This window comes from Pristis pectinata, chromosome 11, assembly GCF_009764475.1.
Source record: "Pristis pectinata isolate sPriPec2 chromosome 11, sPriPec2.1.pri, whole genome shotgun sequence".
Classification (NCBI taxonomy): Eukaryota; Metazoa; Chordata; class Chondrichthyes; order Rhinopristiformes; family Pristidae; genus Pristis; species Pristis pectinata.
In genome coordinates, this window is record NC_067415.1 from 6,888,574 (window position 1) to 6,903,702 (window position 15,129).

At 44.8% G+C, this 15,129-nt stretch overlaps 1 protein-coding gene across 2 annotated transcripts in view; it reads right to left on the minus strand.

Annotated features, from left to right (window-relative positions):
- Positions 1-15,129, minus strand: part of LOC127576310 (steryl-sulfatase-like) — a 72,909-nt gene that overhangs the window by 15,518 nt on the left and 42,262 nt on the right. For both annotated transcript variants that reach the window (XM_052026841.1, XM_052026842.1), the window contains exon 7: positions 6,256-6,393. In XM_052026841.1, the coding sequence (XP_051882801.1) occupies positions 6,256-6,393 (138 nt within the window). The remainder of the gene's footprint in view (positions 1-6,255; positions 6,394-15,129) is intronic.

A 15,129-nucleotide genomic window follows, 5' to 3' on the forward strand; every position in this document is an offset into this window, starting at 1 on the left:
ATACAGGCCCTTCGGCCCACGATGTTGTGCCGACCTATATAAACCTACTTCCTTCCTACACAGCCCATAACCCTCTTTTCTTTACACTCGTGCCTATCTAAGAGTCTCTTAAATCTTAAAACAAGTAAAGAAAGATTATCAGTGGAGATAATACTGGCCACATCCACTGCATGGTGTGCCCAGCAGGTGTTGCTGTGTGTGCCTACCAGACAATGGTCAATGTATTGGATAAGCAATCTCCTCTGACTTGGGAAACTGGGATCATTCTAAGAGCAAAGGTTAGAGGGAGATTCAATAATATGAGGGGTGTCAAGGGAACTATAGTTAATCTGGAGAATCTACTTCCACTAGCAGTTGGGTTGACTTGACAAGGAAGAGAATCACAAATCCACAGTGAAAGCATGAAGAACATTAGTTTTCAGTTACTGTGAAGATTAAGAAAAAGAAAGGTGAAGCAGAATTATTTTTTTGGGCAGGATTGAGTACAGGACTTGGGAAGTTATGTTGCAGTTATATAAGACATTGGTGGGGCTGCACTTGGGAGTATCGTGTACAGTTCTGGTTGCCCTGTTATAGGAAAGATGTGTTTAAATTAGAAAGAGTGCAGAAAAGATTTACCAGGATGTTGCCTGGACTTGGGGGCCTGAGTTACAAGGAGAGGTTGTGTAGACTAGGACTTTATTCCCAGGAACATAGGAGATTGAGGGGTGACCTAATAGAGGTGTATAAGATTATGAGGGGCATAGACAGGGTGAAAGCACATAGTCTTTTTCCCAGGGAGGAGGCTCTAAAAACAAGAGGTTATCTGTTTAAGATCAGAGGCGAGAGATTTAAAAGGGACATCAGGGGCGGCTTCTTCACACAAAGGGTGGTGAGTATTTGGAATGAGTTGCCAGAAATAGTGGTTGAGGCGGGCACATTAGCAACGTTTAAAAGCCATCTGGGTAAGTACATGGATAGGAGAGGTTTAGAGGGCTATGGACCAAACGTGGGCAGATGGGACTAGCTCGCTGGGCAACACAGTCGGCATGGACGAGTTGGGCCGAAGGGCCTGTTTCCCTGCTGTATGACTGTAATGAGAGGAGGCAGAATGAGGCAGGCAAGGAGTTACAAGGATCCCAGATTATGCACCCTTTAAATTTCAATGCAATCAGGCAGCAGAGAGCAAGGAGAGCTAGTTTGATGGAACGACTGGAGTTGAGCAAAAGAAAGAAACAGAACAAGTATACGAGATTTTACACTGCTGTAGGAAGTGGATGGGAAACACCATTCAAAGACTGATTAGATCCCCTTTGAAATTCCCAATTAAGTTCTTGGATGGGAAATTTCCAATATTTCCTTTTAACCTAGAAGGAGGCCATTCAGCCTGTCAAGCCCATGCCTGCTTCCAGTGCATACCGGCCGTATCTCAAACAGTGATGAGTCAAGAGTACAGGAGGGAGATAGAGAGCTTAGTGAAATGGTGTCATGACAACAACCTTTCCCTCAATGTCAACAAAACAAAAGAGCTGGTCATTGACTTCAGGAAAGGGGGCGGTGTACATGCACCTGTCTACATCAATGGTGCTGAGGTTGAGAGGGTTGAGAGCTTCAAGTTCCTGGGAATGAACATCGGCAACAGCCTGTCCTGGTCAAATCACGTAGATGCCACGGCGAAGAAAGCTCATCAGCGCCTCTACTTCCTCAGGAGGCTAAAGAAATTCAGTTTGTCCCCTTTGACTCTCACCAACTTTTACCAATGCACCATAGAAAGCATCCTATCTGGATGCATCACTGTTTGGTATGGCAACTGCTCTGCCCAGGACCACAAGAAACTGCAGAGAGTTGTGGACACAGCCCAGCGCATCATGGACACCAGCCTCCCCTCCTTGGACTCTGTCTTTACCTCTCGCTGTCTTGGTGAAGCAGCCAGCATAATCAAAGACCCCACCCACCCGGGACATTCTCTCTTCTCTTCCCTTCCATCGGGGAGAAGATACAGGACCTTGAGAGCACATACCACCAGACTTAAGGACAGCTTCTACCCCACTGTGATAAAACTATTGAATGGTTCCCTTATACAGTGAGGTGGACTATGGCCTCACGATCTATCTTGTTGTGACCTTGCGCCTTATTGCACTGCACTTTCTCCGTGACACTTTACTCTGTACTGTTATTGTTTTTACCTGTACTATATCAACGCACTCTGTACTAATTCAATGTAACTGCACTGTGTAATGAATTGACCTGTGTGATCGGTTTGTAAGACAAGTTTTTCACTGTATCTCGGTAAAAGTGACAATAATAAACCAATACCAATACCAATCTTTAGTCTCATTCCCTCTACTTATTTCCCTGTAACCAATATTCTCTCACATGCCTATCAGCTCCACCCTTATTCTCCAGCCTCCAGCCCACACCAGGGATAATTCATAGTATACAACTAACCACCAGCACATCTTTGGGATGCAGGAAGAAACTGGAGCAACTGGGGGAAAACCCATGAGTTCATAGGCAGAATGTGCAAAGTCCCCCTAGTCACAAGCGCAGGTCGGGATCGATTCCGGATCCCTGGAGCAATGTGCCACTGTGCCACCCTAAACTTTCGAAACCGGATCCTCTGGCACAAAACTAGGTCACAAACCTTTCCCAATCCAGCTATTCACTCAAGATTAGAGGGGGCTGTGATGTTAACAGAGATTCTGGGAGGCAAGTTCCAGCATTTCATTACCAAGAGGGTTCAAGAAGGATTTGCTCTCCTCCAGTACATTCGATTTAAAAATAAAAGTTCTGCGTCTTGGTTTTGTTGGGTAGTCATTAATTACTTAAATGAAACTCCAGGGTAAAGAGATTTGAATAAAACATGAGCATCTCCAATGTTGTCCCTTTAGAATGAATAGCTGTTAAAGGCACAGGAAGTGTTTAGCACAATCCATTTAAACGAATAGAGGATACACTAATTAGGAAGGTTATCACTTTTGTAACCAGTTTAATTTGGAGTCTTGAGCAACACAAAAAGTGCTGGAGGAACTCAGTGGGTCAGGCAGCATCTGTGGAGGGAAATGGATAGTTGACATGTCAGGAAGCTCTCGACCCAAAATGTTGACTGTTTCCCCCCACAGATGCTGTCTGACCCATTGAGTTCCTCCAACTTCTTGTTTGTTCGTTGTAGATGCTGTTCATCTGAAGTTAAAGTACTGGTATTAAATCTGAAAAATGTTGGAAGCAGGAAGGTGTGTGACTGAGCATGAAGCTAGACACTTTCAACAAGCCCGTCAGTGGAATTTTGACAGATTCTTATCGTTTCATCTGTAAGCCTGCATTGATTGTATGCTGCAGGTGTGATGGGACTGGACTTTTAAAGGCTAATCAAGAAATGGATTTGGAATTGTGTTACGGACTCAGTAAAAGTCCCTTTAAGATAGAGAGTCTGTGTGTGTGTGTGTGTGGGGCGTGCTTACGTCAATAGAAGATAAAGGACGTAATGACGTTGTTGAAGAAGGCAGAAGAAGAAGGAGAGAGAGAGAGAAGGGAGAGAGACACCAGCCTGCTTGTTTTCTCTATCGATGGATGAGAAACAATAACTGTGTTTGCCACTGAAATCCATGTATGGAAGTTGGAAGTAATCCGGTGGAGTTCACTTTGTTGCTGACCTGTAGAAGGAAACAGGTATTTGTGTGTGGACGACCACGGTTCGGATGCTTTTCGGGGTGAGGAAGTCACTACCGAGTAAACACTGGAGTGTCGTTTGGGTTCCATCGTGGAACATTTGGATTTCGTATGTACTCTCTCTATGTTTTTCTACATCTACATCTTATCTTCAGACAACGGTGGTTGTTGAAGAAGCCCTTGCTCATGTTTCACCTTATGGCTTGCGGAACTGAACTTTAAGAACCATTCCGGAACTGGGAGTTTTGGACTTTGTCACACACACACACACACGAAGAGTTTAGTTTTGGGGTTAACGTTCGAGGTTTAACATTTTTGAATTCTAACATACTAACATTTTTTTTTAACTTTTATTTTACGTATTATCATAAGTAGTGATTAATAAAATAGTTTTTAACACTGAATCATGCTCAGTGTGTTTCTTTTGTTGCTGGTTTGTGACAATTGGTTTATTATTGTCACATGTACTGAGGTACAGTGAAAAACTTGTCTTGCATACCGATTGTACAGGTCAATTCATTACACAGTGCAGTTACATTGAGTTAGTACAGAGTGCATTGATGTAGTACAGGTAAAAACAACAACAGTACAGAGTAAAGTGTCACAGCTACAGAGAAAGTGCAGTGCAATAAGGTGCAAGGTCACAACAAGGTAGTTCGTGAGGTCAGAGTCCACCTCATCGTATAAGGCAACCGTTCAATAGTTTTATCACAGTGGGGTAGAAGCTGTCCTTAAGTCTGCTGGTACGTGCCCTCAGGCTCCTGTATCTTCTACCTGGTGGAAGAGGAGAGAAGAGAGGATGATCCGGGTAGGTGGGGTCTTTGATTATGCTGGCTGCTTCAACAAGACAACGAGAGGTAAAGACAGAGTCCAAGAGGGGAGGCTAATGCATTGAGGTAGCACGAGGTAAAACAATAACAGAACGCAGAATAAAGTGTCAGGGGTGCAAGGTCATAACAAGTCAGATTGTGAGGTCAAGAGTCCATCTCACCATACTAGGGAACTGTTCAATAGTCTTCTAACAGCTGTCCTTGAGCCTGGTGGTACGTGCTTTCATGCTTTTGTATCTTCTGCCTGATGGGAGAGGGGAGATGAGAGAATGTCTGGGTGGGTGGGGTCTTTGATTATGCTGGCTGCTTCACCAAGGCAGTGAGAGGTAAAGACAGAGTCCATGGAGGGGAGGCTGGTGTCCGTGATGCGCTGGGCTGTGTCCACAACTCTCTGCAGTTTCTTGCGGTCATGGGCAGAGCAGTTGCCACACCAAGCCGTGATGCATCCGGAGAGGATGCTTTCTATGGTGCATCTATAAAAGTTGGTAAAATGGAAAAATGGAACATGGAGGAGGGTGACAAAAGGGTGACGTGGTGCTGCCGCAGGTAGTGCCACTGCCTCGCAGCTTCAGGGACCTGGACTCGATCCTGAGCTTGGGTGCTGTCCGTGTGGAGTTTGCATGTCCTCCCCATGAATGTGTGGGTTTGCCCTGCCTCTTCCTCACATCCCAAAGACTCCAGCTATGGCCTTAGCTAATATTGACGGTTGGATAACAAAAAGAAAGGTAGCTTATGGTATGAATAAAAACCTGCAGATAGATATCTTTTCCAAAATACTTGAATTATAATTTCTAATTCCATGATGCTCAACTTCCTTCTTCCAAAAGTACGTGCCTTCAGAATACATAGAATATAGAAAAGTACGGCACAGGAACAGGTCCTTCGGCCCACAATGTTGTGCCGAACTAATTAAACTAGTAATTAAAAGCCTACTAAACTAATCCCATCTGCCTACACATCCATATCCCGCCACTCTCTGCATATTCATGTGCCTGTCTAAGAGCCTCTATCATATCTGCCTCCACCACCACCTCTGGCAGTGCATTCCAGACACCCACCGCTCTCTGTGTAAAAATCATCGCCCCGCACATCTCCTTTGAACTTACCCCCTCTCACCTCAAATGTATAGCCTCTTGTATTAGACATATCGACCCTGGGAAAAAGATACTGGCTGTCTGCTCTACCTATGCCCCTCATAATCTTATAAGCTTCTATCAGGTCTCCCCTCAGCCTCCGCTGCTCCAGAGAAAACAACCCAAGTTTGTCCAACCTCTCCTCAGAGCATGTGCCCTCTAATCCAGGCAGCATCCTGGTGAACCTCTTCTGCACCCTCTCCAAAGCCTCCATATCCTTCCTGTAATGGGGCAGACAGAACTGAATGCAATACTCCAGACATGGCCTAACCTGAGTTTTATAAAGCTGCAGCATAACTTCCTGACTCTTGAGCTCAGTACCTCGACTTATAAAGGCAAGCATGCCATACGCCTGCCTTACCACCTTATCAACTTGTTCAGCCACTTTCAGGGAGCTGTGGACCTGGGCAAAGATACCATTATTAAATGCAGAAGGGAAGAGTGAAGGGCAAATTCATCTTGTAATGGACAGGAATCAAAAAGCAAGAAAAAACTGCAGATGTTGCAAATCTGAAATAAAAACAGCAAGTGATAACCCAGCGTGAATATCCTTTGACAATGTGTACTCTGGTAAGCATCGAACTATCATGGGTAAAAATGAATTTGAGTTTATCATTTGCGCCATCAGGGTGATCTCCACTTACCCCTGTAGATGCCGTTCCATCCTCCGTGCATCTCTCCACTGTCAGAAATCTCTTCAACGTGGGCACCTTGGTCTGAAGTGAAGTAGACCAGAGTCTGCTTACTTAGTTTGAGCCTTTCCAATGAAGACAGGATTTGTCCTAAAATTACAAAGAGTGACACTAAACGTAAATTAACCTGCAACTCGTAGATTGATGCAGCATAGAAAACGGGCTTTCTCGGCCCATCTTAAACACTGTGGAAGTTTCTTTTCTATTTATTCATTTTACGTGATTCTAGGCATCACCAGCAAAGCCACCATTTGTTGCTCATCCTTAACCAACCTTGAAAGGTAGTGGTGGGACGCCTTCTTTCACCTACTGTAGCTCTTCTGGTAAGGCAGGGAGCTCCAGGAGTTAGACCCAGTGACAATGAAGGAAGCTGAATTCCCACGTCATCCGTGGTGGTAGAGGCCACATGTTTGGGAGGGGTGGTCTGTGTCTCAGTGGGAAACTGCCGTGCATCTTGTAAGTGATGCACTGCAGTCACGTGGTGGAGTGAATGAATGGATGGGCTGTCAATCAAGTGGGTGGCTTTGTTCTGGATGGTGTGCAGGTTGTTGAGAGTTATTGGCTATACACTCATCCAGGCAAATGGAGAGTATCCCATCACACTCCTTACTGCAGGGAGTAGTGGATTCAGCCCATCACGGGAACATCCCCCCCCACCATCGGTAGTATCTACAGGAGTTGCTGCCTCAAGAAGGCAACATCCATCATCAAAGATCCCCACCATCCGGGCCACGCCATCTTCTCGCAGCTACCATCGGGCAGGAGGTACAGAATCCTTAAGTCCCACACCACCAGGTTGAAGAACAGCTACTTCCCTTCAACCATTCCATTCTTGAACCAACCTGCACAACCCTAAACACTACCTAGCATCATTTTGCAGTATTAAAAAAAAATTTGTTTCATTCATTCAAGGGATATGGACTTCACAGGCTGAGCCAGCATTTAGTTGCCCATCCCCAGTTGCCCTTGAGAAGGTGGTGGTGAACTGCCTTCTTGAACCACTGCAGTCCTTGAGGTGTGGGTGTACCCCCAGTGCTGTTAGGGAGGGAGTTCCAGGATTTTGACCCAGCAACAGTGAAGGAACGGCAATATATTTCCAAGTCAGGATGGTGTGTAGCTTGGAGGCAACTTCCAGGGGGTGGTTTTCCCCGTGATTTTGCTGCCCTTGTCCTTCTAGCTGGTAGAGGTGGTGGGTTTGGAAGGTGCTGTCTGAGGAGTCTTGGTGAGTTGCTGCAGTGCATCCTGTAGATGGTAGAAACTGCTGCTCCTGTGCGTCGGTGGTGGAGTGAGTGAATGGTGGCGGATGGGGTGCCTGTCAAGCTATGTCCTGTATGGCGTCGAGCATCTTGAGTGTTGTTGAAGCTGTGCTCACCCAGATATTCATCCGGTCACCCAACTAGGCATTAGGGCTAACCACAGTACCCATGTAGAACACTAAAAATGGGCAAAATCCAACCTCTAGGCTTCTATGTTTTCTTGCTGCCATAAATAACATTCAGAGCTTAGCCCAGTGGATAGAATGACTAGACATGTGGCAAGGGAAATTTAATCCAAGAAGATGTGAAGTGGTACATGACAGTGGGAAGAATGACGAGGGATGAACTCAGCTAAATGGTACAAGTTTAGAAGGGGTGAAAAACAGAGACCTGGGGCTGTTTATTCACGAAACTTTGAAGGTGATAGGATAGGCTAATAAAGCAGAATAAAGATGCTGGGCTTTTAAAATAGAGGCATAGGTAACAAGCCAAGGTGCACTGAATGCCTACAAACACTAGCTCTGCCTTAGCTAGATTGGTTCCAATTCTGGGAGGTATACTTTTGAGAAGATTTTGGAGAGGGGATAGATGGAATTTATGACAATGGCCCTTGAGATGAAGAATTAAGGTCATGGTGGAGAGCATGGAGGAGTGAATGTTCTTCTTCAAGCAGAGGAAGGGTTTGGCCAAATCTGTCACAAGGAAGTGCAGCAAGTTCTTGTTATAACTGGAAACCTCTCCTTGACATCAGTTGTGACACAGCTCAGTGCTTCATCAGTGCTACAAGCCCGAGACTTTAAAACCATCGTAACACAAGGTTTTCTGAAAATTGGCCAAGGGTACTTTGTGAAGCCATTAAGATTTGAAATGGAACTTTTAAGAATTTGCTGAAGGTAGTTATTGGTTTTGCTGGAGCTGTTTATCTCAATGTAAGAAATGTTAAAGTTATGAAGAGCTTAGATGAAGCAAATACAGAAAAACTTTTAATAGCTTTTATTGGTCAATAGCCAAAAGGTACAGATTGGCAAAAGAACCAATGACACGTGAGAAAAAGAAAGTTAATACGAGTGGCAAGGATTTGGAACACTGCATTACACGGTGCGCCAACAGGTTCATCGACAAGTTTCAAAAAGAGAATGAAATAAGTGTGTGGAGGATAAAAAGCAGGGTTTTGGGGGAAGGCAGCAAGAGAGTGGGACTGCTCTTTGAATGGGCTAGAAAGCTAGCACATTGATGGGTCGAATTCTACGATGTTATGGTACCAGTGGAAGGTGCCTTTTAAAATCCCATTCCAGAATGTGAGTATTTGACAAGAACTAGGAATTAACCTAGTTAATATTCTCAGCTGTCAGCCTTGATGGTAAGTATATCCCTCCTTAGATATGGAGACCAAAACTGTACACAGCACTCCAAGTATTACGAAGAGAGTGCAGGATTGTTGCAAGTGCAGTGTTGGGGGGGGGGGGGGTGGGCGAGAGAGAGAGAGAGAGAGAGAGAGAGAGAGAGAGAGAGAGAGAGAGAGAGAGAGAGAGAGAGAGCGAGAGAGAGCGAGAGCAGAGCGAGAGAGAGACAGAGCGAGAGAGAGAGCGAGAGAGAGACAGAGCGAGAGAGAGAGAGCGAGACAGAGCGAGAGACAGAGCGAAAGAGAGAGAGAGCAAGAGAGAGAGAAAGAGAGACAGAGCGAGAGAGAGAGAGAGAGAGCGAGAGAGAGAGCGAGAGACAGAGCGAGAGAGAGAGCAAGAGAGAGAGAGCGAGAGAGAGAGAGACAGAGCGAGAGAGAGAGAGCGAGAGACAGAGCGAGAGAGAGAGAGAGAGAGAGAGAGAGAGAGAGAGAGAGAGAGAGAGATTCAATCAAGCCTCAAGCGATTAATGTTAAAAGCCTTGTGAAAATGATGGGCAACTATTTTACTGATTACAGTGAAGAATAACATTGGGTAAGAGTGTTAAACAGGCAGCTGATATCATCAGATTCAATCTTGCCAGTTTTCCATTCTAGAGCAACATACACAAGATACTGGAGGAACTCAGCAGGTCAGGCAGCATCCACGGAGGGAAATAAACAGTCGACGTTTCAGGTCGAGACCCTTCATCAGGATTGGAAAGGAAGAGGGCAGAAGCCAGAATATAAGGGGAGGGGGAGAGGGAGGTGCATGAGCTGGCAGGTGATAGGTGAGTCCAGGTGAGGGGGGAAGGTAGGTAGGTGGGGGAGGGGGGTAAAAGGGAATGATGTAGAAAGCTGGGAGGTGATAGGTGGAAGAGGCAAAGGACTGAAGAAGAAGGAATCTGATAGGACAGTAGACCATGGAATAAAGGGAAGGGGGTGGGCAGGTCGTGAGGAGGGGAAAAAGAAGGGGTGAAGGGGCCACAGGAGTGAGGAAAAACAAAGGGGGTGGGGAAGGAAAACAGAGCGGAGACTCAGGTTGGAGACTCCCAAGGTGGAATATGAGGTGTTGTTCCTTCAAACTGTGTCCGGCCTCGACGTAGCAGTAGAGGAGGCCGTGGACAGACGCGTCAGTGTGGGAGTGGGAAGCCTCAGCTTTCCCATTCTATTTGCTAGATTAAAATTACTTCCAACAAGTTTTAGAGTAACTTCAGTTGAAGATACAAAACATGGTTGTGTACAGAGACACACAGGAGGCAGCAAACTAGTTGTACCTTGCTTTTGGATGGGTGGTACAAAATTAATACACTTCTTGCAAGGTGGAATAAAGCTGATTTCAAGTCTCCTAAGACAAGTTTCTGGCTCCTCTGTTTACTAATATAATAACCCTCAACTCAAAGTAATTTGTCATTCTCAGAGTACTTCAAGGAGCATTGCTAGTGATTTGATAAGAGGCTATAATTGTACAATTTCTTCTTTGTGCAGAGTCTCCAAGGATTCCAGCTAAGTTGAAGCACTGGCGTTTAATGCGGATCGTAAATCTTCTCTCCATTATTGGTCTTCAGTTCACTTACCAGTATGTGTGCTGAGGACGTCCAATTGGGGTCAAGGGTGGAGCAAATGGATTGACCTTACCCTGAGCCAGAAAGAGGATAGGGATAAGAAAAGAAATTCAGTTTGCAGGAGGTGATTCTGCTGAAACACATGCACACGTGGACACAGATTGGCAGGGGGTCACATTAAGTGTGGCTGATACCTACAACTAATTAATTCCCTCATGGAATTTCAAATGGCAAATAGCCACTTGCTGAGCTGTGTCAGAAGGAAGGGGAGCGACTTGAAGCCTTATTGATTTTTGATGATCAATACTAGAAACATTTTTCAACAAAAACCTGTAAAGCTTTAAATTATTACAGTTCTTTGGCCCACCATATCTATGCTATCAATTACCCATCTTCACCAATCTTCAGGGAAAGGGAATCAAAAACTAGAGGGCAACAGTTTAAGGTGAGAGAGGAAAGATTTCAAAGGGACCCAAGGGGCAACTTCTTCACCCAGAGGGTTGTGTGTATATGGAATGAACTGCCAGAGGACATGGTAGAGGCAGGTACAATAACAACATTTAAAGGACACTTGGACAGGTACATGGATAGGAGAGGTTTAGAGGGATATGGGCCAAAAACAGGCAAATGGGACAGAAGATCATCTTGGTCAGCACAGATCAGTTGGGCCCTTTTCATGTTGTATTACGCTATGACTTATTTACCACTACTTGATCTGTAGCCTTCCATGCCTTGGCAATTCAAGTGATCATCTAGCTACTTCTCAAATATTGCAAGAGTTTTTTCCTCCACCATTCACTCAAGTGCCATCTTCCAGATTCCAACTATCCTCTGGGTGAAAAAATTCTTCCTTGGATCCCATCTGAGGCTCTTACCCCTTACCCTAAGCCTACGTCCTCTGGTCTTTGACACCTCTGTTAGGGGAGAAAATTTCCTACAGTATACCCTATCTATGCCCTTCATAATTTTGTATACCTCCACCAGGTCTCCCCTCAGCCTCCTCTACTCAAAACAAACGCGGTCTTATCTAATCACTCCTCGTGAGTTAAATGTTACATCCCAGGCAACTTGCAACTTCCTGGTGAATCCCCTCTGCACCTTCTCCAGTACCATCATATCCTTCCTATAGTGTGGTGACCAGATCTCCACACAGTAGTCCGGCAACGTTTTCCAGATCTGTTTATCTCCTTAATAATAAGGAAAATCGTAACCCTCTAATTTTGAAAATCACTGCTGACAATGGCTTGCTGCTTTTGATTTAATTCAGCTGGATCTAAACTCAAAATCGTGGTCTGTGTGAGCTTCTTTCTCATTCACCTCGCCAATTTTTCTCTCAGCTTAAAGTAAGGTTGTTTAATCATTAAAGACTTTGAAGATGCTACAATGCAGGTCACCGGCTGCTGCAGAATGGGCCACGCATTTATATACATTTCCTGAACAGTTGTTGGGCTGCTGGCTCATTTTATCCTGTAAGGAAATCCTGCTTGGTGCTAACAGTCACTCAACAATAAATTAATTCGGGGTGAGGGAAGGTTTTGAGAGTGGGGAATGGAAGAGAAGGGAGTCAGTCAGGGAGCAGAGAAAGAGTAAACAAGAAACAGAGGAAAGGAAACAAGGGGAATGAAGCGAGGCAAACTAAAACTTTCATGAGAAAACTTAATGGGTCTGGATTCATTGAAGTTCAGATCGACGAGAAGAGATCTAAATGAAAGACGTGATAATCTGAGGCCCAGATATAGGGCCAGCCCCTTGTGTCCTGGTCTCACTAACTTCTCCAGAAGTCATAGAGTCCTACAACACAGAAACAGGCCCTTTGGCCCAACTGGTCGCTGCCAACCAAGATACCAATCCAAGCTAGTCCCATTTGGCCCATATCCTTCTAAACCTTTCCTATCCATGTACCTGTCCAACTGTCGTTTAAAAGTTGTTAATGTACCTGTCTCATCCACTTCCTTGTTCCATATACGTACCACCCTCTGTTTAAAAAAAAAGTTGCCCCTTAAGTTCCTATTAAATCTTTTCCCTTTCCTCTTAAGCCAATGCTGTCTAGTTCTTGATTCCCCAACCCTGGGAAAAAAGACTGAGTGCATTCACCCTATCTATGCCCCTCATGACTTATTACATCTGTCAGTCTCTGAGCCCATCCAGCCTCTTTGTATAATCAGTCTCTTGAGTCTGGCAACATTCTTGTAAATCTTTTCTGCACTCTTTCCAGTTTAATAATACCTTTCCTATAGCAGGGCGACCAAAACTGTGTGCAGAACTCTAAGTGTGGCCTCATCGGCATCCTGTACAACTGCCTCATAACCACTCAACCTCTATACTCAATGCCCTGACTGATGGAGGGCCAGCGGTGGCAACATCTGGAAAGGTTGAGGATTTTTCTCTTTGTGGAGGAATCTAGAATTAGGATGGCAAATTTTCAGAATAGGGGGTCTTATGTTTAAGCCTGAAATGGGGAGATTCACGAGCTTTGGGATTCCAGAAAGCTGTGAAGGCCAGGTCACTGAATGTATTCAAGGCAGCAATAAGGCGTTTTGGACCACAGGGAAAATCAACGGTTATGGAGAACAAGCAAGAAAGTGGAGTTAAGGTCAAGACCAGATCTACAGTAATCTTATTGAATGGTAGATCAGGCTTATGATACCACAAGGTCCACTCCTGCTCCCATTTCTTATGCAGGAGGAGCAGACAGCGCACATTCCCACTGAAGCAACGAGCAATCTGCTGGAGGAACTCAATGGGTTGAGTCACTGTGTTGCTCCAGATTCCAGCATCTGCAGTCTCTTGTGTCTCCAGCAGAAATTTCCATTATCCCAAGAAGTCTTTTCCATCTCTCCATATCAATAGCTCTAATAACTCTCAGAACATAATCCCCCTGAGGTTCATCTACAACATCCAAGCCTGTACTCAATTTACTTCTCACCATTAAGCATATTGCATTTCACATTTTAAACAGTATTCTAGATCCCAGGTCTGTCCATCACCAGAGACCAAATACCAGAGTACAGTCCGCCTCTCTTAAAAATGAAACACACTCTTAAAATCGAACAATTGTTTAAAACATATTAACCAACCATTTCCATTAAGATCAATTGCAAAATTGATGCTCATAGCATATTAAGCATTCTGTGCATCCAGGGCAGAAATAGTTATTTACTCAATAGTTCCACCTCATTTAAGTTGCAATTCCCCAGTATACTTAATAAACTCTAAACGGTATTGGGTCAGAGCATGCACAGCTGAGTGTGGACTGCAATAACAAACACGTTCAATAAGTAAACAGCACCTCATTAAAAGGCGTATTTAATCTCCTCTAACTGGTAGGAGCTACAGCTTCAATAGTCAAGAGTCATACAGCACAGAAACAGGCCCTTCGGCCCACCGAGTCCATGCCGACCATCAGCCACCCATTTACACTAACCCTACACTAAAGCCCACATTCCCATGAACTCCCCCCAGGGTTCTACCACTCACCTAAACCGTGAGGTAATGATGCAGCTCTACAAAACTCTGGTTAGACCACACTTAGAGTACTGTGTCCAGTTCTGGTCGCCTCATCATAGGAAGGATATGGAAGCATTGGAAAGGGTGCAGAGGAGATTTACCAGGATGCTCCTTGGTTTAGAGAGTATGTATTATGAGGAGAGACTAAGGGAGCTAGGGCTTTACTCTTTGGAGAGAAGGAGGAGGAGAGGAGACATGATAGAGGTGTACAAAATATTAAGAGGAATAGAGTGGACAGCCAGCGCCTCTTTCCCAGGGCACCAATGCTCAATACAAGAGGGCATGGCTTTAAAGTAATGGGTGGGAAATTCAAGGGAGATATCAGAGGAAGGTTTTTTACCCAGAGAGTGGTTGGGGCATGGAATGTGCTGCTTGGGGCAGTGGTGGAGGCAGGTACATTGGTCAAATTCGAGAGATTACTAGATAAACATATGGAGGAATTTAAAATAGAAGGCTATGTGGGAGGAAGTGGTTAGATAGTCTTAGGCGAGGTGTAAGAGTCGGCACAACATTGTGGGCCGAAGGGCCTGTATTGTGCTGTACTGTTCTATGTTCTATGAACACTGGGGTTAACCCACACCCCTTTGAGATGTGGGAGGAAACTGAGCACCTGGGGGATACCCATGCAGTCGCAGGGAGAACGTGCACACACCAGCAACCGAGGTCAGGATCGAACCCGGGTTGCTGGACCTGTGAGGCAGTGGCTCTGCTATCTGCGCCACTGTGATGCCTCAGTGGTATTGAGGTGGGAGGTCTATCCCTTCAAACTCAGCAATGCGAAAAGTGGGCAAATTGGCCATAACAGTGGCTTAGTTTGAGTACTTGATCAACACAATTTATTCTACACAGTCAACATTCACAGCTATAAGAAACTTACTCACAAAGGGGAGCACTAACAGCAAGAGATTTGACCACAAAGTACTGCAACCTCTTCAGAACTTACTCAGCAGAGGCGAAGTAAACCCACAATTAAATTATAACATCAACCAAGGGAAGCTTTGGACTATATTACTTTTTTCTCTCTCTTTCTCAACTTGCACTAATGTCAGTCTATTTACTTTCTTTATTTTGTCATGTAAGTTATGTATAATTTGTTAATTTAAGTTTATATTAACTTATG